Source organism: Haplochromis burtoni, unplaced genomic scaffold (genome assembly GCF_018398535.1).
Source record: "Haplochromis burtoni strain Fernald_Lab_line unplaced genomic scaffold, NCSU_Asbu1 Contig_426, whole genome shotgun sequence".
Classification (NCBI taxonomy): Eukaryota; Metazoa; Chordata; class Actinopteri; order Cichliformes; family Cichlidae; genus Haplochromis; species Haplochromis burtoni.
In genome coordinates, this window is record NW_024582787.1 from 138,334 (window position 1) to 161,930 (window position 23,597).

General features: G+C 41.3%; 4 protein-coding genes across 6 annotated transcripts in view; 2 read left to right on the top strand and 2 right to left on the bottom strand.

Annotated features, from left to right (window-relative positions):
- The window catches only part of cwc27 (CWC27 spliceosome associated cyclophilin), a 32,208-nt gene extending 31,580 nt beyond the window's left edge, over positions 1-628 (bottom strand). Inside the window, exons 1-2 of the mRNA XM_014341164.2 lie at positions 394-628; positions 169-265 (exon numbers count right to left, since the gene is read on the bottom strand). Coding sequence (XP_014196650.1) covers positions 169-265; positions 394-435 — 139 coding nt within the window. The 5' untranslated portion in view covers positions 436-628. The remainder of the gene's footprint in view (positions 1-168; positions 266-393) is intronic.
- Positions 629-1,025: 397 nt separating this feature from the next.
- On the top strand, positions 1,026-7,059 carry ppwd1 (peptidylprolyl isomerase domain and WD repeat containing 1). Its single transcript, XM_005945702.3, has 11 exons — positions 1,026-1,204; positions 1,322-1,424; positions 2,276-2,379; positions 2,536-2,656; positions 2,776-3,223; positions 3,309-3,499; positions 3,682-3,871; positions 3,958-4,139; positions 4,222-4,303; positions 4,387-4,569; positions 6,855-7,059. Exons 1-11 carry the CDS (start codon positions 1,066-1,068, stop codon positions 6,996-6,998), a joined length of 1,887 nt encoding a protein of 628 aa, XP_005945764.1. The 5' UTR covers positions 1,026-1,065; the 3' UTR covers positions 6,999-7,059.
- Positions 7,060-7,730: 671 nt separating this feature from the next.
- Positions 7,731-17,200, bottom strand: trim23 (tripartite motif containing 23). Its single transcript, XM_005945700.2, has 11 exons — positions 17,057-17,200; positions 16,270-16,432; positions 15,737-15,858; positions 15,369-15,647; positions 15,097-15,279; positions 14,800-15,015; positions 14,517-14,651; positions 14,270-14,399; positions 14,042-14,152; positions 9,566-9,690; positions 7,731-9,485 (listed from the first exon to the last, which is right to left on the bottom strand). Exons 1-11 carry the CDS (start codon positions 17,153-17,155, stop codon positions 9,306-9,308), a joined length of 1,743 nt encoding a protein of 580 aa, XP_005945762.2. The 5' UTR covers positions 17,156-17,200; the 3' UTR covers positions 7,731-9,305.
- Positions 17,201-17,295: 95 nt separating this feature from the next.
- mzt2b (mitotic spindle organizing protein 2B) lies at positions 17,296-22,985 on the top strand. 3 transcript variants are annotated; one of them, XM_005945698.2, is made up of 5 exons: positions 17,296-17,598; positions 17,800-17,985; positions 18,067-18,227; positions 19,558-19,695; positions 22,135-22,985. In XM_005945698.2, the coding sequence occupies exons 2-5, from the start codon at positions 17,810-17,812 to the stop codon at positions 22,281-22,283; spliced, it is 624 nt and encodes a 207-aa protein (XP_005945760.1). In that variant the 5' UTR covers positions 17,296-17,598; positions 17,800-17,809; the 3' UTR covers positions 22,284-22,985. The 3 variants fall into 3 exon arrangements, with proteins under 3 accessions (XP_005945760.1, XP_042069137.1, XP_042069138.1); XM_042213203.1 differs by having other exon boundaries at positions 19,561-19,695; XM_042213204.1 differs by lacking the exon at positions 19,558-19,695 and having other exon boundaries at positions 17,471-17,598.
- Positions 22,986-23,597: the final 612 nt, after the last annotated feature.

Below are 23,597 nucleotides of genomic sequence, written 5' to 3' on the forward strand. Positions count from 1 at the left end.
GATAAAAATATGACACTTACACACATCATGGCCTAATGCTTAAAGAGGCTAGTTTTACCAAACCAATATATTTTAAGGGCACGCCTGGAATAATTCGGCCTAATTTAGCGCAAACTGAATTTGACGTTGTTCTCCAGTGGTTTCTGCACTTCCTTGGTGAATTCTTACCTTCCATGCACAGCTGCACGAAGTTCCTGCATGCTTTAGGAGCCTCCTTGGACCACAACTCAATGTCAATATCACCTGCTGTTGTCTTTAACAGGACCTGCGAAAAGACCACGAAATTATACATTCGGAGCTAAACAGTGTTAGGAGTGGCTAGCTAATGGTGCCTACAAATCCGCAACATTATGCACGAAAAAACTGAAGTTCAAATTGTAAACTGGCGCTTACCTTCCCATTTGTTGGTGGCTCTTGAATGTAAATGTTGCTCATCCTGTCGCTACGTTTCTGTGTTTTGTTAGCAGAATAAAAATATATTCTCACACGATCTGAACTTTGGGTTCCTCGAAAATACAAATAGTAAAGTTTGTTACAGTAGGTAACTTTAAATGTGATACACTTCACATTTCACTCTTTACAGCCATATTGGCGATACATGAGTTGATTGTTTACTTCCGAGAACATAGGGGGTTTCGGTTTAATTATTGATTTTCTGTTCAGTCTTTTTCAAAGAACGTCACTTAATTTGTTTTTTTCTGTTTCCATAAAATATATAAAAACCTTTTATTCGCACGTGAATCAAACTCCGAGAGTGTTGATGACAAAACAATCCAAAACTAGCTCGGTACTTCACCCCGAGAAACAGATTTTTGGATCGCTCCTAGTGCGCTATCACAACAGCCCCTCTGGAAACAACACGTTCCGTGTAATTACAGCGTAATCTCATTAATCCTAATAATTATGCATTCTTGAGAAAAGTGAGACACATAAGATGTTGTTTATAATTAATAATTGTAGAATTTTAGCAACTTAGACTTGAGACAAAAACAACTGCACAAAGAAATCAGAGATTTAGGCGCTGAACGGAAGTACCGTATTTACGGAAGGACCACACGGGCGATCATGGCAATGGCGGCTACTGAAAAGAATGTGGAACTGAAGCGCAAAGTAGATGATGATCATGATGGAGACGGGGACGAAGAAGATGCCGAGTGGGTTGGACCCATGCCAAGCGAAGCCACAAAGGCAAAGAAAAGGAAAGGTGGGATTCTGGCTGTTCATTCGGCACACTGGCAGCTTTTTGCGACTGCTCTCTAATCACTGCTAATAAAGCGCCAAACGCCGTCCGTTAACTTCTGTGTGTATTTGTTTCTCTCAGTACTCGAGTACGAGCGTGTCTATCTGGACAACCTCCCGTCGGCTGCAATGTATGAACGGAGCTATATGCACAGGGACGTCATCACACACTTAGTTTGTACAAAGTAAGTCAGCAGCTACAAGGAAACGTTCCTTTATACGTGAGGAAGCGTTTCCACTTTACAGCACTACTCGCTTACATCCAGCTTATTAAACCGCCTTAATAAAAGCGATGCAATGTTAAAATGCCTAAACTATCAATTATTAGTATTGCCAGCATACTTCATATTCCAGGATTTTCTTTGTGCTGATCCAGTGTTAGCATTCATGCTTGTACCAACGTGAAAGTCGACCTAAAATGGTGACGTGTATGATACCATCACCTGGGAAATCTAAACGAAGCACCAGAATTTAGTAATTCTTTCATTTAAGAGTGGGCAGCCGTTTTAATAATTATTATTGATGTATTTTCTGTCATTCCAGTGACAAGGCATGCCAATTTCCTGCAGCCTTCTGTTTATAGAGGAACCTTGCAGGCTGTATTACATGTTATTAGTTGGTTGTGTCTGTTCATTGTTTGTTTGAAAAGCCACTGAGTGCTGTATCTGTAATAACAATGAAGTTCCATCAGCTGATATAAGCTGTGTTGTTTGCTGTTGACCTGTGAGCTTGTAAGATGACATTTTATCAGTAATGGCTAACATTTATCTGTTGGGTCTTATCACTTTTAGCCTGAAAGTGTATTATTGTATTATTATCTGTTTCCCTGGCATAAATTGAATGACAACCCCCCCCCCCCCCCCAAAAACAAAACAGGCAAACAAAGAGAAACTTTGATGCATCCATATTCGCAATCCTGATTTTTTTATTTTCTCTTTACTTCAGATAAAGATTGTCTAACTCCATCAGTAGATGGGATGTGGATGGGAAAAGTGGGCTGAAGCTGAAATAACACCATAACTTTGTGCTGTTTCAGGTCAGACTTCATCCTCACTGCCAGCCAGGATGGCCATGTCAAATTTTGGAAGAAGAAGGAGGACGAGGGGATAGAGTTTGTCAAACACTTTCGAAGTCATCTCGGTATGAACTTAATTTGTGATAACTTCTTTTTAACATTCTTAGTGGCACTGGACTGAGAGGAGGTTATGGAGACCTGGTGCATTGTATCTTATAATATAACATGTCTTTAATGAGTGAAAAGGATGTGTATAAACACTGTTCTTGCTTTTTGCCCAGGTGTGATCGAAAGCATTGCGGTCAGTGCGGAAGGGGCCCTTTTCTGTTCCGTTGGTGATGATCAGGCCATGAAAGTATTTGACGTGGTCAATTTTGACATGATCAATATGCTGAAGTTGGGGTGAGTCTAAATGAAGATTTTCTGGCCAGACACAATAATGTTTTTACTGCTGATAGATTTGGAGTGCAAGTTCTCCTTTAATTTGATTGGTTTCTCTACTGTGATCTGTCTATATGTAGCTTTCATCCAGGCCAGTCTGAGTGGATCTATAATCCTGGAGATGCCATCTGCACAGTAGCCTGCTCAGAAAAGTCCACAGGGAAAATCTTCATCTATGATGGCAGGGGAGGCAACGACCCCCTCCATGTCTTTGACAAAATGCACTCCGCACCGCTTTCCCAAATCCGCCTGAATCCCAAGTTTCGAGTCATTGTGTCTGCTGACAAAGCGGGAATGCTGGAGTACTGGACAGGCCTTCCAAATGAATTCAAGTTCCCCAAACATGTGGATTGGGAATACAAAACGGACACTGACTTGTATGAATTTGCAAAACACAAAACCTATCCCACCAGCCTTGCCTTTTCCCCCGATGGGAAGAAGATGGCCACCATCGCTTCTGATAGGAAAGTCAGGATCTTCCGATTCCTAACAGGAAAACTAATGCGAGTGTTTGATGAATCATTAACGGTAACCTGCCATTCCCCTTTCAGCCTGGATCATTGCTAGCGTTATGAATTTTGCACGCCAATCACAGCTGCTATATGTGTGTTAGATGTTCACAGAGCTGCAGCAGATGAGACAGCAGCTTCCTGACATGGAGTTTGGGAGGCGGATGGCTGTGGAGAGAGAACTAGAGAAGGTGGATGGTATTCGGCTGGCAAACATCATCTTTGATGAGACTGGCCACTTTGTTCTGTATGGGACCATGCTGGGCATCAAGGTCATCAATGTGGAAACCAACAGGTATGCTCACAAATGAAGGTGGAGACTGAATCACAGTTGTGTTTCGTAATAAAATAATGTTTAAGAGATGTAAATGAGTATTTTAATTGTAGTATACAAACTAATGAAGTCAAATGTGATAACGTCACATACAGAGTTATATAGACATATAACTCTCGAGCCCTGTGTTTCTTGTTTTCTAGATGTGTGCGGATCCTTGGGAAGCTGGAGAACATCCGTGTGGTTCAGCTGAGTTTGTTCCAAGGTGTTGCAAAGGCCATGCAAGTGGCACCCACTGTGGAGATGAAAGCTTCTGACAACCCTGCCTTACAGAACGTAGAGCCTGACCCAACCATCTTCTGTAGTGCTTTTAAGAAGAACCGCTTTTACTTGGTGAGACAGAAAGGCATTCATTTCAAAGTGACAGCGCTGCATTTTTTCCTATCTTACTATAAGTTTTTTGTCGTCTCTTTTTGAAGTTTTCGAAGAGAGAACCAGAGGATACCAAGAGCGCCGATTCAGACAGAGACATCTTTAACGAGAAGCCCTCAAAAGAAGAGGTGATGGCCGCCACGCAGGCCGAGGGCCCCAAGAGAGTGTCTGACAGTGCCATCATCCACACCACTATGGGAGACATCCACATCAAGCTTTTCCCTGTGGAGTAAGTCCTCAGTGTGAATGCTTTTGGCTCCTCCTTTCACTTTAGAAGACAGGAACAGAACTTTTCCTCTCTTTGGTTTTAGATGCCCCAAAACTGTGGAGAACTTCTGCGTCCACAGCAGGAATGGATACTACAATGGCCACATATTCCACAGAGTGATCAAGGTACGTTGTCCTTTTTCTTTATGAAGCTTGGCGATCAACTGTGGGATTCTGGCTCTGAGTGTTTTTCTCTTTGTCGTTGACAGGGCTTCATGATTCAGACTGGAGACCCCACAGGAACAGGCATGGGAGGAGAGAGCATCTGGGGAGGGGAGTTTGAAGACGAGTTCCACGCCACGCTGAGACACGACCGCCCATACACACTTAGCATGGCAAACGGAGGCCCGGGCACCAATGGCTCACAGTTTTTTATCACCGTGGTACCCACTGTAAGTAGCCCAACTAAAACCACTTTCAGACGTGTATTTTATCATCGTGTGAATAAGATGTCAATTTACTTTTCTGAAAAAGTATGACAGCTACATGTAAGATGGTGATATTACCATTTCAAACTTATAATTAGAATTATGGTAAAAAGAAGATTATATAAAGTACACCCTTTATTGGCTCTAAGATTTTTATTTAACAGGTCATAATAAAAAGAATTTAGGTAATTGGGTAAATTAGCTCAAAACAACCGCAGACGAAGAACAAAATATGACACTGTCTCATATTCATTTAACAAATCTCAGGACTTATGGTCATAATGTGTCAGGTTTGGTGAAACCAAATGGCATGGCAGCGCAAACCGCTCACATCAGCTCCTAAACATGTAATTGGTGAGGTGATGGTTAGACCTGGGCATCTTTCAGCCATTCACTTGACTGTGAAACTTCTGTGTAAACCAAAGTTATTCTAGAGTCAAATGTGAAGCCATCTGTCTGACAGCTAAAGTGAAAGTGGGTTGTGCAACAGGCAAATGATCCCAAGCACAGTGGCAAACCTACTACAGAATGACTAAAAAGAAAAGAATCAAGGTGTTTCCATGGACCACCCAAAGTCCACACCTCAACCTGCTTGAAATGTTGAAAGGTTGTATTTACCGAAGTGCTCATAACACCTAGATATGTTTTATTACATCTTGATATGTAAAACCTTAAAAATTCCTGTGCACTTTCCTTTCACCATAACTACAGATGAAGTCATTTTTAATTTATATTAACACACCGTTTGCAATGCAGCAGAAAATGCAGGATTCAGCAAAGTCTGGTGTCGCTCCTGGAACAGCATCAGTGTCAGCAATCTTGTAACGTTACATGTAAATGACCAAGCACAGTGTTGGGTTTCATTCTGTTTCTGTGTAACATGGCAACAGTAAACACGAATACTGTCAGGCACTCAGAGTGTAACGGAAGCTGGTGCATCACATTTACCAAAGTTTTCAAAATCCACAACATCACTACATGAGCCAGACTCACGGTTTAATACGCAAATTATTCTAAATGGGGGGTGAAGTTTGAGATAAAACAAAACTATATTAGTTCTCTTTTTTTAATTTTGAGTTTGTTTGTTTTTTATATATAGTTTTCAATTGACTTTTTATGAATTGTTAGTTTGAGTCTTTTTGTTGTTATATGGGGGATTTTTTCTCAGGATAAAGATTCTGTGTTGACTCTATGCAGAGCTTACTACACATAATGGGTAATCAGCATTTATACCTGTCTTGCTTTGCAGTTTTGGTGCCAAAACTCTAGTTAGCAAATCTCTTCCAGTCAATTTAAAAGTATGGGGAGAAAATATTTACCAGACATGAATAGGAGTAAACAATGACATTGCAGGCTGAACCAAACCACATGTAGCTACAGTTGTCAGAAGAGCAGGGCAGGTTATTGAGTAGTTACTGGTGTATGCTTGAGAAGGTTTGCACTTATAACATAGTTTCAGCATTGGTTTAATGCAGAAACAAAGAATCCACCTAAGTCTCGATAAATGTGCACCAAAGCCTCATTTTGCAGGTTGTGTTGACAGATTTGATCTGACTAAGACTTAAATTTGGTTAGTTTGGGGTTAGTTCTATCCATCCATGCATTTTCTTAGCTGCTTAACAGTTGAAGGCTCTATATGGTATTTAAATGGGAAGGAAGGACTCTGAAATAGAAAGAAGACCTGAGAGTGCAAATGGCAGCAGCTCAGAGAGGTACTGTGGAGTGAGGTTGTGAATCTCCTTAAATGCGAGGAGCAAAATCTTGTAATCAAATCTACCAGAAGTTGGTGGAGCTGCTGAAGGACGGCTGTGGTGTGACCAATGGAGTTTTGGTGATGATGCAAGCAGTGGTTGAAGTTGTATGGACATTAGAGGAAGACAGAAAAGAGAGTTAGAGTAACCAAGGTGTAAACAAGGATGGCAGTACTGTTAGGTAAGACATACATATTTTTGGACTGTGGGATGAAGCCAGAGTACCCGGAGAGAGTGTGCAAACAGCATACAAGAAGGCTCCACCCAGATGCTGAATCCAAGCCCTCTCGATTTGACGGTGCTAACCTCTGCACCACCCTCGTTTAACTTAGTTGTGTTTTTCAAATGTCTTGCTTTTTGCCTTTTATTTAACTAAAATGCTTTTTATTTAGTTAAGGATAATGACCTCGGTCAGCAATGGACAACAAGTGCTTATAAGATCAACATATGTGTGATTTTTTTTTTTAAATTTCTTTATGTGCTTCTGTTTTTCTGCAGCCCTGGCTTGACAACAAACACACTGTGTTTGGGAGGTGCACTAAAGGCATGGAGGCAGTCCAGAGGATCTCCAATGCCAAAGTCAACCCGAAGACTGACAAGCCATATGAAGACATCAGCATTATTAACATCACCATAAAGTAATTGTATGCCTTTGTCATGTAATGTACAGCGATTTATTAAAGAAGACCAAATGTTGTTATAAGAGTGTCTCCAGTTTACATGTCAAAGTATCATCGGGCAAGATGCTGAACCCTGAGTTGCCCCGATGCGTGTGTGCGTGTGTGCGTGTGTGTGTGTGTGTGTGTGTGTGTGTGTGAGAGAGAGAGAGAGAGAAAATGATAGACAAGTGCTGTGTGACTGTGTGAATAATATTTCTAGTAAGAAGTGCTTTGAATGTTCATCTTGAGGTGTTTTTTAACCATCAGTCACTTTACCAGTCGAATAAATTTATTATAGAGCATCACATTATGTATAATTTACAAAAGCCATATTCAAGTCCACTGGTAACAAAGGTTTCAATGCACTTTGTGCTTCTACGTTTCCAAAAAAACCCAAAACAAATTGAAATGATGTCGCAAACTATGCGTCAAGGCTTTTCACACGTGCATTTTTCTTTTTGTAGTTGTTTAAATATTTTTATACATAAGTACAAATAGTTAACATTACATAGCAATGAATAAAGATCAAACTTAAATGATGGTTCCTCAATAACAAGACAAGTGTAAGTGTTAGGTTTAACGTTTCACTACTTTCACATTACAGAATTACTGAAGGCTGATTACCGGTGTACCATCTTAAAAGCACTCCAGAAAAACGAAAACATAAAAAAAACTTGTGTAGGATAGAGGAATATTTTCACACCTTTTTTTTTTCCTTTCGCACTGAGCTTAACACTCATAGTCTACTTAAGAAACAGCAGGTGGTTCATTTGCTTTCAAATGGAAACTCTGGAGCGAGGCGGCAGACGAGTGCAGTCGACAAATTCTGCGTGCAGTACGCTCAACAAAACGGAGGCAGAGTCGGTGCATTTAAAAACTCTGATTTTCTTTTTTTTTAACCCACAACAGCTTGTATCAAAGTAAAGTCTGCTCGTCCCGCTCATCAGTGAGCTCAGTAAACAGTTGCTTAGTAACAGAAAACACTACATTCAAATCAAACCTTACCAGCTGTGGCTTTTAAATATGTTCACACTCTTAAAAACAAAACAAAAGACTTTGCACACAAAGATCCAAAGAAAAAAATCAGCTGCTATTGCTTACGGTAGATGACCAGGCAAAATCTGAACGTTAGACTGCTTGAAGCCACTGTGTTCATTTAAAGTAGACCTATTATGCTTTTCCTTCCTTTCTGCTATTTGTATGTTATTGGTGACATTATAATAAGTTTGGCTCTTTATTATGCCAGCGTGAGAGGATATCCTAATATGGTCATGGCAGGCATACAGTTGTGTAATGTGTAAGGGTGTGAATCAGAAGAAAACAGCTTGTTGCAGACGTGTGGCAGCCAAAGAATCCTGAATTGAAATCTATGGAAGGAAGTGGAATAACTAGAACTTCCATGGGGGAATAAAAAGCTTTTTGAAACCTTACTTTGGAGCAAAGTCCAAGTGGTGGGGCAGACTGTCACCAAAGCCCCAGTATAAGATGACTATGTAGTATTCTGATTTGAGAATCATGCAAAGCTACTCCAAATTTAATCCAAGACTAAAATTATGGAACTGAAAGTGTGCATAAGAGGTCCCCTTTACACCATAACAATGTTTCTGTTCCATCTCACTTAACCTGCAAGTGTACTGGAATAAACTGAAAGGGGACTAAAGTCAACAGTCAGGACGATTTGAAGCGCACTAAAAAGCATACATAAATGATACTATCATCACAACATGGACCGGTGTGCATTTAGTTCAGTTCAAGGTCACATATTTGGAGGGTTATGGTGAGTTAACATGTGGGGTAGAAAAAACAGACACAGTTCACTTTGTCAGGGCACAAGGAGCATGTCTAACATTTAACTGGACCTAAGTTCAAAAGCTATAAATGCCAGATAAACAGCTCATCACCTAAACTATGAAGAAAAAATGAAGTGTGTAAGCCACATGAAGGCATAAAGCAGGATGGGAGGACGTAGTCTCAACTCAGGATTTAGGTCCAGTGACTATTTCTCAGAGGTCGGGAGTTGCAGGAAGGGCAGGCTTGAAGACATATTTGTAGTTCCCATATTACGAAGCTAGAGAAGATATATACGTCTTTTGTTTTCTTTGCCGACAATGGTGCTCAGAGATGGAAAGGTGGAGAAGTCGGGTTTAAAGCTGCAGCCTTGTAGTGAAGCTCATGTTAAAACGTTTTTGGAGAACTGATGAACCAGGCTCAGAGGCTGGGGGTTTGTGTTCAGATTTCAGGGGGTTGGGGGGGAGAGTGAAAAGAGTCCGCATGTGGAGGGAGGCGGCATTTAGGCGACGTCCAGGACGCCGGCAGCTACCAGCTGTCTGGAGAGCCAATCCAGCCCCTCGTGGAGGCCCATCCCGCTGCGGGCGTCACAGCCCTGAATGTGCCAGCTCCTCCCACAGCACAGCTTGTGCAGACTTAGCAGCTCCGTCATCTCCTCCACAGACACAGCGCCGGGAACGTCCTGTAAAGTGGACAGGTGATGCAACCTGGCATCTGAGCTTAATCAAGATTACGTGTCTTTTTTTTTTTTTTTTACACTACCTGTTTATTTGCAAAGATGAGCAGCAAGGCATCTCGCAGCTCCTTCTCTGTCAGCAGTTTGGCCAGCTCACTGTGGGCCTCCATGAGTCTGTCCCGGTGGCAGCTGTCAATCACAAACACCACCGCTGCACAAATATGAGAGTTGAAAGAAAGAGATTTACCAATAGTGGTCTGTACACCTTTCTCATCAAGACTGACAACAACTATGGCTATGGGTACAACGTTTTGTACATGTAGCACTAAAAGGCTGACACCACCCCTCTTCTGTTAAGAGCAGTAGGTGCTTTCTCCCCAGTGCAGCCATAGTAGGCTCAGTTCAGAACAGTTAGATTGCGGCTTCTGTCTACATCTGGTTTTCTGTTAAAGCAGACCTATGATGCCTTTCCCTTTCTTCCATCATACAAATGCTGTGAAGGGTGATGCTCGTATAAATGTGACAAAAATAAATTCAAATATTTCCTATGAGCTAAAAGTTCAGACTTCATTAGCATCACCTCCCAGGGTGACATCAGCAGGGGGGAAACCCTCACATACTCCGTGGACCTCCAGCAACGGGAAAGCAGTAGCGATGGGCTGAGGGTCTGTCTCTGCACAGCATTGTGGCCAAATCATTGCGCATCACAATTTCTCCTTGTGCTGTAGCAGCCTCACACAGCAAAGGGTTGCTGCCCAACAGGTTAGCCTGGCAAGCTAGCCTGCAGTGGAGTAGTTTGCATGGAAAAGCCACACAGTGGATACACTCATGAGTGGATGTCAAGACGGCCCAAACATGCAATAAGCCTGGGCATCCCTCACTTTCTCCAAACAGCACCACTTTACCGCCATACTTATCAATGCTCTTGTCACATCTTGTTTATATTATTATAATCTTCTCTATGGTCTACCTCATAAATCTCTCCATAAACTGCAGTTAATTCAAAATTCAGCTGTTCGTATTGTATCCAGAATTAGATCCACTGAACATATAACAACAGTTCTTAAACAGCTCCATTGGCTTCCAGTTCACCTACAAATCAATTTTAAGATCCTCCTTCTTACTTTCGAAGCCCTTCATAACCTCGCTCTTCCATATTTATCTGATCTTTTCCATACGTATTCACCCTTTTGTCCACTCTGCTCGTTTTCATTTTCTCTTTTGTCTGTTATACCTGCTCACCCGACTACCATGGGACACAGAACCTACCCGTAAGACTTTGGAATACACTTCCACCAGATCTCCGCACTACAAACTCTCTGGGAAACTATTGCTACTTCCCAGGGTGAAAGTATTGCTACTAAACACCAGCAACAGGACAGTAATGCAACTGTTTGTATGCTAGTGAACAACTGAAATGTTGGCAACAAAGCGCCTGGTGACAGAGCTGTTCACTTGAATTTGTGGACAGTTTAGCTTAGCACCTAACAGCACAGTTGTCTACAGGCTTCTGTGCTTCTATGTTTTTTTAATCACATCTGGCACCAAGTCAGCCTATTATACAGGGACCCCGCCTGACATGGGCATCATTTAGCCAACCTGTAAGGGCTCATTTTCCTGTCTTTACTGTCCTATGTACTAAAAGCCCAAAAAGGTAAAACCTAAAATGAAAAATGGAAAGCAACCAATGTAAAACAAAAACAAATCAAGTAAAAACATAATATCCACAAAGGTTTGAAAAATGGCCACATGCTATGCAGGTGGGTGAGGGGTAAATCTTGTTCCTGAGGGGCAGCTGATCACAATAAAGCCTGCTTAAAGGAAAACAGCTAAAACTTCCTGAGGCCCATCACCGCATCTCATAAAATAAGGATTATTTTAAACTGTGAGTCAAGCACAAAGCTACTTCAGTAGAGTTCAAGACAAAAAATGTGGAGCTCTCTAATATATAAATCAAAGGTTATTTGTAGATTATGTTAAGACCAAGTGAATGTGTCTGGCATTCTTCCTTCTGAACAGAACCCATGCTTGATGTACTTCAGCCAGTGTGCTTGTATTGTCCTCAATTTATTTTAAAGTAAACGACAAGCCTTTCACATGCCTACACTTTAAAGTTAATAAACTCATGATAGCTGGAATATGTTACATTTTGCAAGATAAATGAGGGTTTGCTTTGCTGTTAGCCAGAACCACGCTGTGTGGCCTCACAGTTTAGTGAGGCTGTAAATTAACCTGTTTCTCATTTAGCCAATGTAACCGATGGGTTTATTTTGGTATATTTTTCTAACTTTGTTTAATTCCCTCCCTGTGCTGAAACCACACACAGATTGAAGGTGCAACAAAGACATCTCTTTACACCCCGCCAGGAATTTGAAATAAAAAAATCTCTCTTTTACTAGTACCTCTAGACTATTGTGGTCTGTTGTCTGACCAATCACTCTGTGGTGTGCCGTGATTTCCCTTAACCCATCAGTGGCCACTGTCAGCCGTTCTTTTTTTTTGGTTTGATATGCATGGATCCCGAAGGATGAAACCGGCTGACTTTGGTGATCCTCTGACTTTTCCGCTCACACCACAAAAGAGGTTGACATTTATGGTTCAGTCTGTACCATAAATGTCAACTATCTGATGGATTGCCTTGACATTTCCCGGAGATATTTCAGGTCTGCAGAGGATACAGTGTAACAACATTAATGATTCCATCACTTTACACAGTACTGTGGGTTAGAAGTAGATGGCTGCAAAAAAGATGACAAAAAAAGCCAATCAATTACTCTTTTTTTTTTTTAATGCACAGAGTCAAAAAGCTTGTCTGGCAAGCAAAGGTATATTTACTCATGAACAACAATGATTTTTCCTTCGAACCTGCAATGCTTTAGTGACATGATAGGGATCAAATGTTTCTCAGAAACACTGATCGAGGGAAACAGTAAAATCACACACTAATACAGCTCTGAACAGTCAGATACAGTCCCAGTGTCTGTGGAATCATGCACTGGGACATTAGCTAGGATCTTTTGGGTGGGGAGATGGGGCCACCATGGATCAGGCTTGTTCCACAGACCTTTGATTGGATAGGGATCTGGGGAGTTTGGATTCTCGGTCAGTGCCTTATGCTCTTTGTTGTATGCCCGGAGCCATACCGGAACAGTTTTTAGACCGTGGCAGGAGGAATTGTTAAAAAATGTTTAAGCAGCTGGCACAAAGCAGCAGTTTATAGGGCTGAAAAATGAAGCAAACTCAGAGCTTCAAAAAACTGAAGTAACTCAAATAGCCACTTTTACGTTGGCCCTAAGAGGTCAAACAAACTGGAACTTACAAAACACAAGCAACGAGAAAAACGCTACAAAAGCTCACAAAACATAATTTCAATAAGACACAATGGAAATAGAAACAAATTGTGCAAAGCTCACACCAAAAATCAATCAATAAAAGAATTAACTTTTTTCTTTAAATCACAAAACTAAAAGGAAGTGTTTTTGGGGAGACGATAATGTGATGGAACTGCTGCGAAAGTGACGGCTAATAGCAAACATGTATCGAGAGTATTATGCGAGTTATGTGATTGTAACAAACACTACAATGCAACATTTTCTCCCTCAAATCACTGATGAATCTTCCCCTTCTTTTACATGTGTTTCGTTTCAACCCTACACATGTTTTGGTTTCTGTCACTTCTGCAGCTGTTCAGTCACATTATTGTCGCCGTAAAGATATTTTGTTGTGTTTATTTTCATTTCAGTTGTGTGTTTTTGGACAGTTTTTTTTTTTCCATTTGCTGGTGTTTCCTTACATCACAGTGCATTTGACCTCTCACTGGCACCACACCCTTGAGCCTGCCTATGAAATTGAGTCAATCTGTAGAGAGCTCCTATTGGCTACTCCCTTTAGGGGTTGCCACAGGGGATCATCTGCCATGTCACCCTACCCTAGCATCCTCCTCTGTCACTTTAACCCTGTCATCTTTCACTACATCTATGAGTGTTCTCTGTGAACTTCCTATATACCCCCTGCTGACAGCTCCATCTTCAACATCTTTTGTCAAGTATATCCACTATCTCCAGAGCTTCATTCAAAAAATACTGGTGGTCACCAGTGCTAAACCTTTAGACACCTAGCAGATGGATAAATGGATGTTTGAAAATCATATGCTATTTTCTGAAAGTTGACCACTGACCTTGCTATTAAAGTCAGTGTTACCAAGATGAAAACTCCCAGAGGTTTTCAGCAGATGCAAATACAGTATTGAATGACTTTAAAAATCCTACATCGCCTCACAAACTTGGGTATCCACACCACCTGCAATCAGCTCTCTGCTGGACCTCACTTCTGCCTTAAAACTGGACCCAATGGGCACCGTGACTACATTTGTCTTTTATATACCGTCTGTGAGCGTTAAAGTGAAATACACACAAAGCCAAGATTTCCCAGCTAAACTGTGCATTTAACTAGATGCTCCAAGTTATTCACTTCACCTGTCAGTGGTCCAAGTCACACAAAAGTACTAGTTAAATCCAAGAACATGCTATAAATATCCAAAGCACAGAAAGCACAAAACATACCTTGAGTGTTTAGATAATAGTGTTTCCAGAGGGGTCTGAGCTTGTGCTTCCCACCCACATCCCAGATGGTGAATTTTAGGTTCTTATATTCAACCGTCTCCACATTGAAACCTTGAACAAAGATCAAAAGCAAGCTTTATATAGGCTAATATAAAAAAAAAAAGAAAGACTTGTATTATCCTGACTCTAAAGTGACTCTGTGAACCATTAAACTGCAAGTGCATTTACCAATGGTTGGGATGGGCTGCATGAACTCGTCTTGTTTCAGCTTGAATAGGATGGTGGTTTTTCCAGCGCCATCGAGCCCCAGAGTCACTACGCGGATCTCCATCTTTGGACCAATGTGGACCCTGTTGTCCTGAAAAGACATTTTCAGTGTCATTACTACATTTATAGGAAAACCCAAGGCCTTTCCATTTTTTGTGAAACATTTGGTTTACAGAAGCAAATTTCTATGAGCAGCGACAGCGTGTACCTTAGTGAAGGTGACTGGGATGCCGGCATCCAGCTGAATGTGATCTGCCAGCTCAGTGAACTGGTGTTGCTGCTTCTGAAGCGTCTCCAGCAAACAGTTGATCTCCTGCTTTGCCAGAACAACTCTGCAGTCGTCCTAAAAGACAAAAGAAGCAACGCACATCACACCTTTAACGGCATTACGCAAGCATTTCCCCAAAATCACCACAGCTTTGATCTTAATTGGGGTGAGGAAAAGAAAGAAACAAGTTCCTAAACTCACCAGTACTCCTCACATCTCCTACCTGCTGAAGTGTTTTCTCACAGTGCAGGCAGGCGGTGGACACCTGAGACAGCAGGATGGTCATATCCTCCTGCTGCTGCCTCAGCCAGATGAGCCTCTCCCTTACATGGGCGTCCACCACGCTCAGCGCCATCTCCTCCTGCCGACACAGGGTCTCGTGCAGATCTGCAAAGTAAGCTCGGACGCAGGAGCGGGCGCTCTCTGCTGTGCCGGGGACCTGAAGCACACATGGGAAAGATCTAAGAGCCAAAACAGAAGCATGATCATTCGTGTTTTATTAAGAAGCCCTTTGTCTTACATGTTCAGTGTGTGCCATGCCTACTCCATCCTCAACTATCTGCTCGCCACCTTCTATCTGCTGCACGATGCCCACCAACTTCCTCGAGTACTCAGACACCTCCTCTGTGAAGGTTCGGATACAGTGGGCCATGTCCAGAATGGATGCACGAATCTGATTGGCTTCAGTCTCAAGAACAGCATGCTGTTAGGGAAAATAGGGCAATATAATATATATATAACCATATCTTTTTCAGTGACTATATCTAATATGGGAACAAGTTTTCCAGCTACCTTATGGCCCTGGTGCTTGCCGTACTCCTTACATACACAGCACATGAGGGGCCCGGACTGACAAGCTTCCTCCAGGCAGACAAACTCGATGGCATGGACCTGATGCTGAGGGCACAAGGTCTTCTCGTGGGGCTTATCGGCCAGTGGCACCCGCCGGTGTTTGGCCAGTGTGCGAGTGGAGTGGGTGAGCTGAGAGCACTCGCCACACAGGTGGGTGGCACACACGGTACAGTACATGGAGGCTGTGTGGCTCTCATCCTCGTCGCAGCGAATTATACACTAGTTTATAAAAAGATGGATTGAGGATAAAGCATGCAGAAGGTGTGAAGGTGACACATCTCTTATCAGTAAAATCATAGCTGCCTTACTTCTCCCATGCCTTTCAAGGCGTCCTCTGCCATTCCTGACTGGTTAGTCGCTCCATTCTGGAGTCTCTCCAAGAGTTCAAGCAGAGCAAAGTTTTTCTTTAGACCCCAAACTCCAGAGTCCCCTAAGCAAATGTGAAGAAAGCAAACTCACTTTGAAAGGCAAATAATGCAAGCACTGTAGAGCTCCATGCCCTCAAAAACACCCTTAGCCTCAACTGGATGATGGATTTCTGCAGCAAGAATAATGTCTTCTGTAATAAAGACAACTTCAATTTTTCACAACTTCTGGGTAAAAGTCTCTTTTTTTAATGGGGCTTGCATGAAGTCAAATAAAGAGAAATGTGCAGATCACAGGATGTTGTTCTAAGGTTCTTAGTTGGTTTTGAAAGCTCTTTTATGCTCTTGTTTTTAGAAGAACGATCAGTCTCAGGATTCAGCCACTGAATTTCACTTACAACGATTTATATAGCAGGTATTACACATATAGTGTCCGCTATATACACGATGCTGGAAAGCGTGATGACATCACTCACCCAGCTCAGTGACCTGCCTGTCAAAGGGGCAGCGGACCGCTCTGCCATGGAGGGGCAACCGGGTTAGACAGTCATGGCACACCGTGTGGCCGCAGAGCAGAAGACGAGGGACCTTGTCCCCCTGGAGAGAGAAGACATCCTCACAAACACCACATTCCAGCACCTGCAAATAAACCAATACCAGTATTAAAGCACCCGCTCACAGGAGGGTACAGATGCTTCTGGGTTACTGCAGAGAGATGCTCTATAAGGTCTCAGACAGAACAATAACTAGTCGGATGCAGTCATCTTGACCTGTAGCGTTACAGCTGGATAACACTTCTGATTTCTACTTTCAGTGATCTTTAAGTGAATACATTGAAAGCAGTACGAAAAGCATCTTCTGACACGATCACACTCTGAGCTGGGCTCCCTCACAGAGGAGCTGCAGCAGTGAACCACAGCTAGCACTGACGCCAACTACCGACGGAAGACCAGCCAGCTCATCTGCTAGCATGATGCGGGCACAAATACCAGCCATGTCAACGTGCACCAGTCTAAGTTTATAATGCAGCGCTAAAAAAAAGAGATCGTCTTGTGAAACAGTGTTTACACATGACTCTGGTCCGATCTATAAAATAAAGCTCTGACATCCTCCTGCCAACGACGCCAACGCAGCAGCGTTCGCCCAAAATCAAAAGCGTCAGAGGCAAGCCTGATGTCGGTCATTCGCTCAACATAACAAAATAGCCAAACACCACCGATCGACATGTAGTTGGATCTAAGATTGCAGTGACAACATTACAACCTTAACCGTGCTCCCATTAGCTCCTCTCCCGTGTCGGATACAGGGCTCCATCGTCGCTACGGCGCCCTGCTTGTTTATTCCTGCTGCAGCAGCGGCCATTCTTGGACGACGGCGCAGAGACCCGAGCAGGTTTGAGAGGACAATCCCCAGAAGCACTTCCGGTTTTGTTCTTTTTCGCTCTTTCAGCATCTCTACTAGCATAGGCTACAGTGCCTATATATTCACAGTCATTTATGTTCAATTTACGAAAAAATACCCTGCCCCCCAAAATAACCAGGGGCGTTTGAAAATAACTGAGTAGCGGCAAGATTTTCTCCTGGAAAGAGTTTTTAAAATTAATATGGGTTTTTAAAACACGGATTTAAAATCTTAAATGAAGACGTGACGGACAACTGAATAATGTAACTTTTTAAAACATACTTATTTATTTTATTTTATTTTTGAGAGGATTACGTATGAAACGCATGACAATGACGTATTTTTGGCGCGTCACGCTTGGCTCAAACAGAAGCAACTAAACGTTGAGCATTCCGCTCGTAATGGTAGGTATAATTTTAATTTTAAGGAATCAGGCGTTTGCTGTGTTAATCATTTAAGTCTCATTGTGGTTATATTTTTGATAAATTTTGATATTTTTGATTCGGAGAGGAAGTTCACTTACGCCGTGTTTCTCATTGTTTACGCTGTATTATCTTTTAGTCATTGCACCTTATTTTACTTTCTTATTTAATCTAACCCCTCAGTTCATTAGTGATGTCTCAACAAGCACAACAAACGATTCCTTCCGCCCCTGACTCCCCTGCGCTGGTTGTCACATCTAACGTGCAGAAATATGCAATAAAGAAGAAGAAAGTCCTCAGCGCCGAAGAAATTGAGCTGTTCGAACTTACTCAGGCTGCAGGAATCACTGTGGATCAGGAGGTTTTTAAGTATGTCTAATAATAGCCTTATCTGTGGGTTACATGGAAGACCATGGTTTTATGTCCTCACCCCCTTCCTCCTCCTCACAGAATCATAGTGGACTTGCTGAAGATGAATGTGGCTCCTCAAGCAGTCTTCCAGACCTTGAAGGCAATGTGTGCAGGACAGAGGGTAGCTGAAAGCTGTGGTGGAGACCCTTCAGCTGGCGCCCACACCACAAGCATGACCACAGCGCACACAGAAGCCAGAGGTTAGTATCTGAAGAATGGGATGTAATGCAACTGAAAGTATATGTATATTTGTCATTTAAATGTTGACTATCTTTCAGCTCACATAGTCTACCTTCTTTTAACTAAGAAACATTGCAGAAATCAGGCTGGGAAGTTTTAGTCTCCCCATTTATACTGCCTTATTGTAGTCCGTTCCTGTTTTCCCCCTCTGTTGGGTCCTCGTAACCCACCATTGGTCAGTCCAGGATGCAGCAGCCACAAACACTAGTTAAGATTCAGATATCACCCCCTAGGTCACAATTGACTTTGGAAAAGAGGGCTGTCATTTGTCACCTACAGTTTAACCCTTTGAAAGTCAGAAAAGTTCAGGATGTGTTTTGCTCTTTTTAATCATTGTGGGTTCATATTTTTGGCAATATAAAACCCTGCACCTTTAATGAAAGCCAAGGCTAGAAGGAGAAAGAACTCATCACTGTTTTTTGTAAAGTGTAGCATAGTTATGCCACAAATCATTATTATATTAGCATAAATCATGTATGTCGTTTTTTTTTTAAAAATCGATATATAAACTATTGTTGTATAAACTATCAAAATTCCCAAATCTCAGTCTAATCGAACATCTGTGAGATATGCTGGACAAAGAAGTCCGATCCATGGAGTCCCCACCTCACATCTTAAAGGACTTAAAGGGTCTGTTGCTAACCTCTTGGTCCCAGATACCAATGCACACCTCTAGGGCGTCTAGTGGAGTCCATGTGGACCAACACAATATTAGGCAGTTGGTGATAATGTTATGCTTGATTGGTGTATGATCTGGTGGGAATGGACAACATCAAAGGTCCAAGAATAGAACATTAGGGAAGAGGACTGGTCAGAGGGGATCCTAAGACCAACCTACTTTCCAATGCAAACAAGCCCAGTTGTTGGTAACAGTAATTTCTGATAACAACAAGCGTGTGTGTGGCTACAGATATGATTTTTGATGCAAAGACTCAGAATGTTAAAGTTTTTTTTTCTAACAATTTATGTTATATCCTTTCTTTGCTCCTCTCTTTGCTTTTTAAGTGTGTGAAATAATCACATTCCTCCATTTAAGTTCTGTACGTGCTATAGCAGAGGTTCTGTGCTGCACTCTTCCCTTACCCCACCTCACTAACTAAATCCAATCTTCACTTCACCCCACACAGCACAGTTTTCCACATAAAAGGAGGGCATCTGAAGACAGGCATAGTCATGCAAACTCATCTACAAATTGCTCATCCTCACTGTGTTGCAGGCTTTTCTGATTTCCTCTCTATCCGTCAGTTCTTTCCTTTCTGTCTTTTTTTCTGTGTGTCTTGTTTCCTGAAGAAGAGGACTCTTTGGCCTCTGGAAAGAGTCCTAAACCTGCCGCAGCTCCCCCCACAGCAGCAGGCCCCAGAGCCACAAGGGTCAACACTAAGATTGTGGTCTACGGCCCCCAAGACACTAGTTCTCCTCACTCTCAAGGTCCCTTTTGCTGCACTCTGTCCATCACCTCCATCTGCCCACTTGCTTGCCTTTCTCATTAACAAAAGTTGTATTTATGTGCCATTTGATATGGAGCAGGATTTTGGAAAACAAACTGCATGCTGTGCTTTCGTCATATGTGCATGCATGCAATTGTGTGTGGATCGCAAAAATTGAATTTGCCCTTGGATGTTTTCATACTCAAGGAGATTTATTCACCGTGCAGTGGATTTTTTCCCCCTTTGTTTTTAAGTGGCTAGAAAGTTAAAAAAGAAACTCTGAAGTACTCTTTTTATTGACTCTTTTACACAAGAGTAGCTTGAATTTGCAAGTTTAAAAAAAAGTCTTTTATGTTGCTGTGTGATGGTTAACCTGTGACGGAACAAGAAAAGAGGATCTTGACTTGGTTCATACAATATGCACTTACTGAGTTCTATTTTCAGGATTTCACTTACTGAAGAAGTCTACTTCAGTATAAATGGTCAGAAACTTAAACTTGACAAATAAAGCAGAGAAAAGTTTGCGAACACCAAGCTTTTTATGACTTTTTAAATAACAGATTAAACATTTGACTTGCTAAGAACCTTAACCCTAAGCAACCCCAGCAGCTTGATTTTGTATTTCTAAATGGTTACATCAGTTTAGTGATATATATATATATATATATATATATATATATATATATATATATATATATAACTTTAACATGAAGAAGCAATTTCAAAATAAAAAAGAATGCTAAAATCTGTGATTATAGTACAAATGGAGAGTATAAACGCTATAGAAATACTTTTTTGTAAAACAAAAACAATGAACAATATCACTATCAGCTGGAACAATATATTTTTTTTCCCCTGTATTATTATTTTTGCTAAGGCTTATGGGATATTGCTGCCCTCCCACCCAGCTCGGTGGGTGGGAGGGCAGTGTAGCTGGGTGGGAGGGCAGTGTGGGCACTTAAGTTTGTGAATGCAATAACTTGAGAACGAAGTGACATAGCACCTTCAAATTGATACCATAGGTGTATCTACTAAAAATCTCGGGTGAGTTTTAATCTCACTAACCTTGACCTAAAGGTTTTTCAAGAATATAATGACGTAGGGCTTTGAAATTGATTTTGTAGGCATGTCTTCTAAGAATCTGAGGGGTAGTACTGGTAATTTCCAGTATTTTTAAAGTGGTCTTAAGAAATATTGCTCCAGGCTTTCTAAAGGTCCTTCAGAGTTTTTCTTTGACTGCTTTTTCACTCCTTTTCAGTCCAGTCCTTGTAGTTGATCATCTTTAAAGGTGTGATTTATTTATTTTTCTTTCCTGTTGAGCCAGTTGAAACTGACCTGTAAAATATTCAAGAAAACAATTCTTTGTCTGGACCTTTAAAAAATGCCAAAGTTAATATTGGAGAAGTGAAGGACAAAACAAGAAGTTGGCGGGTCCGAAAACTGTCTGCGGTACATGGACAGTATCTTACAGTCATGTGTCTTTGCTAAGACATAGCAAAGAGTAGATGGATCAGCTGAAGGGCCAGATCCACCTCTCAGGTCCTGTGTCAGTTCTTTCTGGAACGTTTTCCCTGAAGCCTCATTTGAAATATGCTCAGTGGAACGTGTGGCCATCAAGAAGCCATTCTTAAGGAAGGGAAACAGAGAAAATGCAGAGGTATGCCATATTTCAAAAGACCTAGACTGAAAATCAGTGGCATCAGGTCTTATAGAGTGATGAATCAAATGTGAAACTTTAAATAATCGTGTCAAAATATTCTCTTGAATTGAGAACATAGAAAGTACCGTCAGTTTTTGATCCCATCTGGAAAGCTAAAAGAAAGAAAGAAATCTAGCTCGCAACAGGTTTATTTTTCCCACATGGCAGTGAGCCCAGACATACTGCCAATGCACACAATCATACCTGGATAGAAAAACACAAACTAGAATACAAATCGGTCATGGATTGGCCTTCCTAAAACTCTGACCTCACCATTATTGAAGTGGTATTGAATCATCTCGACAGAGAAGAAAACAAATGTTCTTCAGAAGCCTAGAGAAATGTTCTTGAAGACTACTTAAATAAACGGCTAAAGAGAGTTCGGGTTGTTCGGGATCTCTATTCTTCAGTTGTGCTGAAGAATAATAAAATAAAATAAAATTTAAAAAAAATTATTTTCTTCCTTCACCAGTAAAATAGTCAGGTCTCTCGACACATGCTATATTTGCAGTTCATAATTTCTGAGGGCACTTTTTCGCCACTTCATAGTTAGTGCGCAGTGCTGTTGTGACATACTGTCAAGTATATAAGAAAACGAGCTGTTTTATCAGCTGCACTTTCTCATTCCCCGTCATTATCATTTCCATTTTGCATGGTATATGCGAAGCAGTCCTATAACAGTTACCTAAACATTTATTTCCTCCTTTCCCTGAGTGCATTTTCTTTTTTGCTTCGTTTCAGGAGTGCGCAGTAAAGCCGGTACCAGCCACAGTGAGAAGAGCAGGGAGGCTTCCAGCCAGAGAGTGCAGCGGCAGCCCAGTGCCACTAGAGGGCAGAAAACCAAGAGCTCCGGCAGCAGTAGTTCTTCCTCACAGATAAACTCGACCTAAAACTCTGGCAGTTGGAGGCCATTTGTAAATATGTAGGTTACTTTACGTTTAACTTGTGTGTACGTTTCTCTGTTTTACATCTTAAAGGACTGGTTTACCTAGATTACAAATAAATATAGGTGTTCTGGTATCATTTTCCTCCTCCTTTTAAAAGATGAATGGTTGGTGTAAATAATCAGTGTTAATCTTTTTATGTGGTTCAGACACGACAATTAATTGTAAGATATGTTATGAGGGAGTGTCTGCTGTATTGAAAAATTAAAGCTGCCTACATCGCTTAATCAAGTGTCATTGATGTAAAAAAAAAAAGAAGTAAAAAATAAATAAATAAAAAATTGCCTAATCCAGTTCTTTAAGATTCTAACTATTTCAAAATGGGTGTGCGGTGTCTCTCCTTATTACTCTGTCAGATTTTGGTGGGTAAAGCTTTTTGCCCAGTTGCTATCAAACGAGTGAGACACAAAGGAAGACAAAAATAAATGTTTTAATTTGAATATTTTCTACTGAGAAATGTCTATTCATCATGAACGTCTTTGTTTTTTATATCACATCTTTAAAAAAATCTCCTAACAATTTACTTATCAGATTTGTCTCTTTTACTCTGCGGCAACATACACCAATTCCACATTTTTACAGCATGCAAAAAATATGTACTGGAATAGTTGCTTGTATTTGATGTAATTTAAAAAAAAAAAAAAAAAAGATACCCTGCTTGGACAAATGCCCACCTACATTTGCGATCTGCTCACACGGAGAAGTACTGTTTCTTACAGCCTGCGTTCAAGCGATCTTCTTCTGCTCAATGTTCCATTTGCCAGAACTGAACTGGGAAAAAGGGCTTTTATTTATGCTGCCCCTTCCACATGGAATATGATGCAAAAAGACTGGAAGATAGCAGAACTTATTTCATTAAATGCTTTTAAGTCCAGATTGAGAGAGCCAGAGAAAAATGTTTTTTAAAATGTAATTGTTATTTATAATATGTATGTAACTTTGTAATTTTAACGTGTTGTCGCCTCTTGGCCAGGACTCCCTTGAAAAAGAGGTTTTTAATCTCAATGGGATTTTTTTCCTGGTTAAATAAAGGTTAAATAAAATAAATAAAAAATGTGGTGCACAGCAACATTGCATCTTCACGATTTTCCCAGTGTTTGATTTTCAGTTGCTTTGTGACATTGTCAGTGTCTTTCACTGACCTGTTGTACTGAAGACAGTACGGCACCCAAAGGTAAAGAGTGGCTCTTTTTCTCTTCGCTGGTCAGTAAAAATGGCTTTCCAATCTCAGACAAATGGTTCTTTGTCTGACACCGGGAA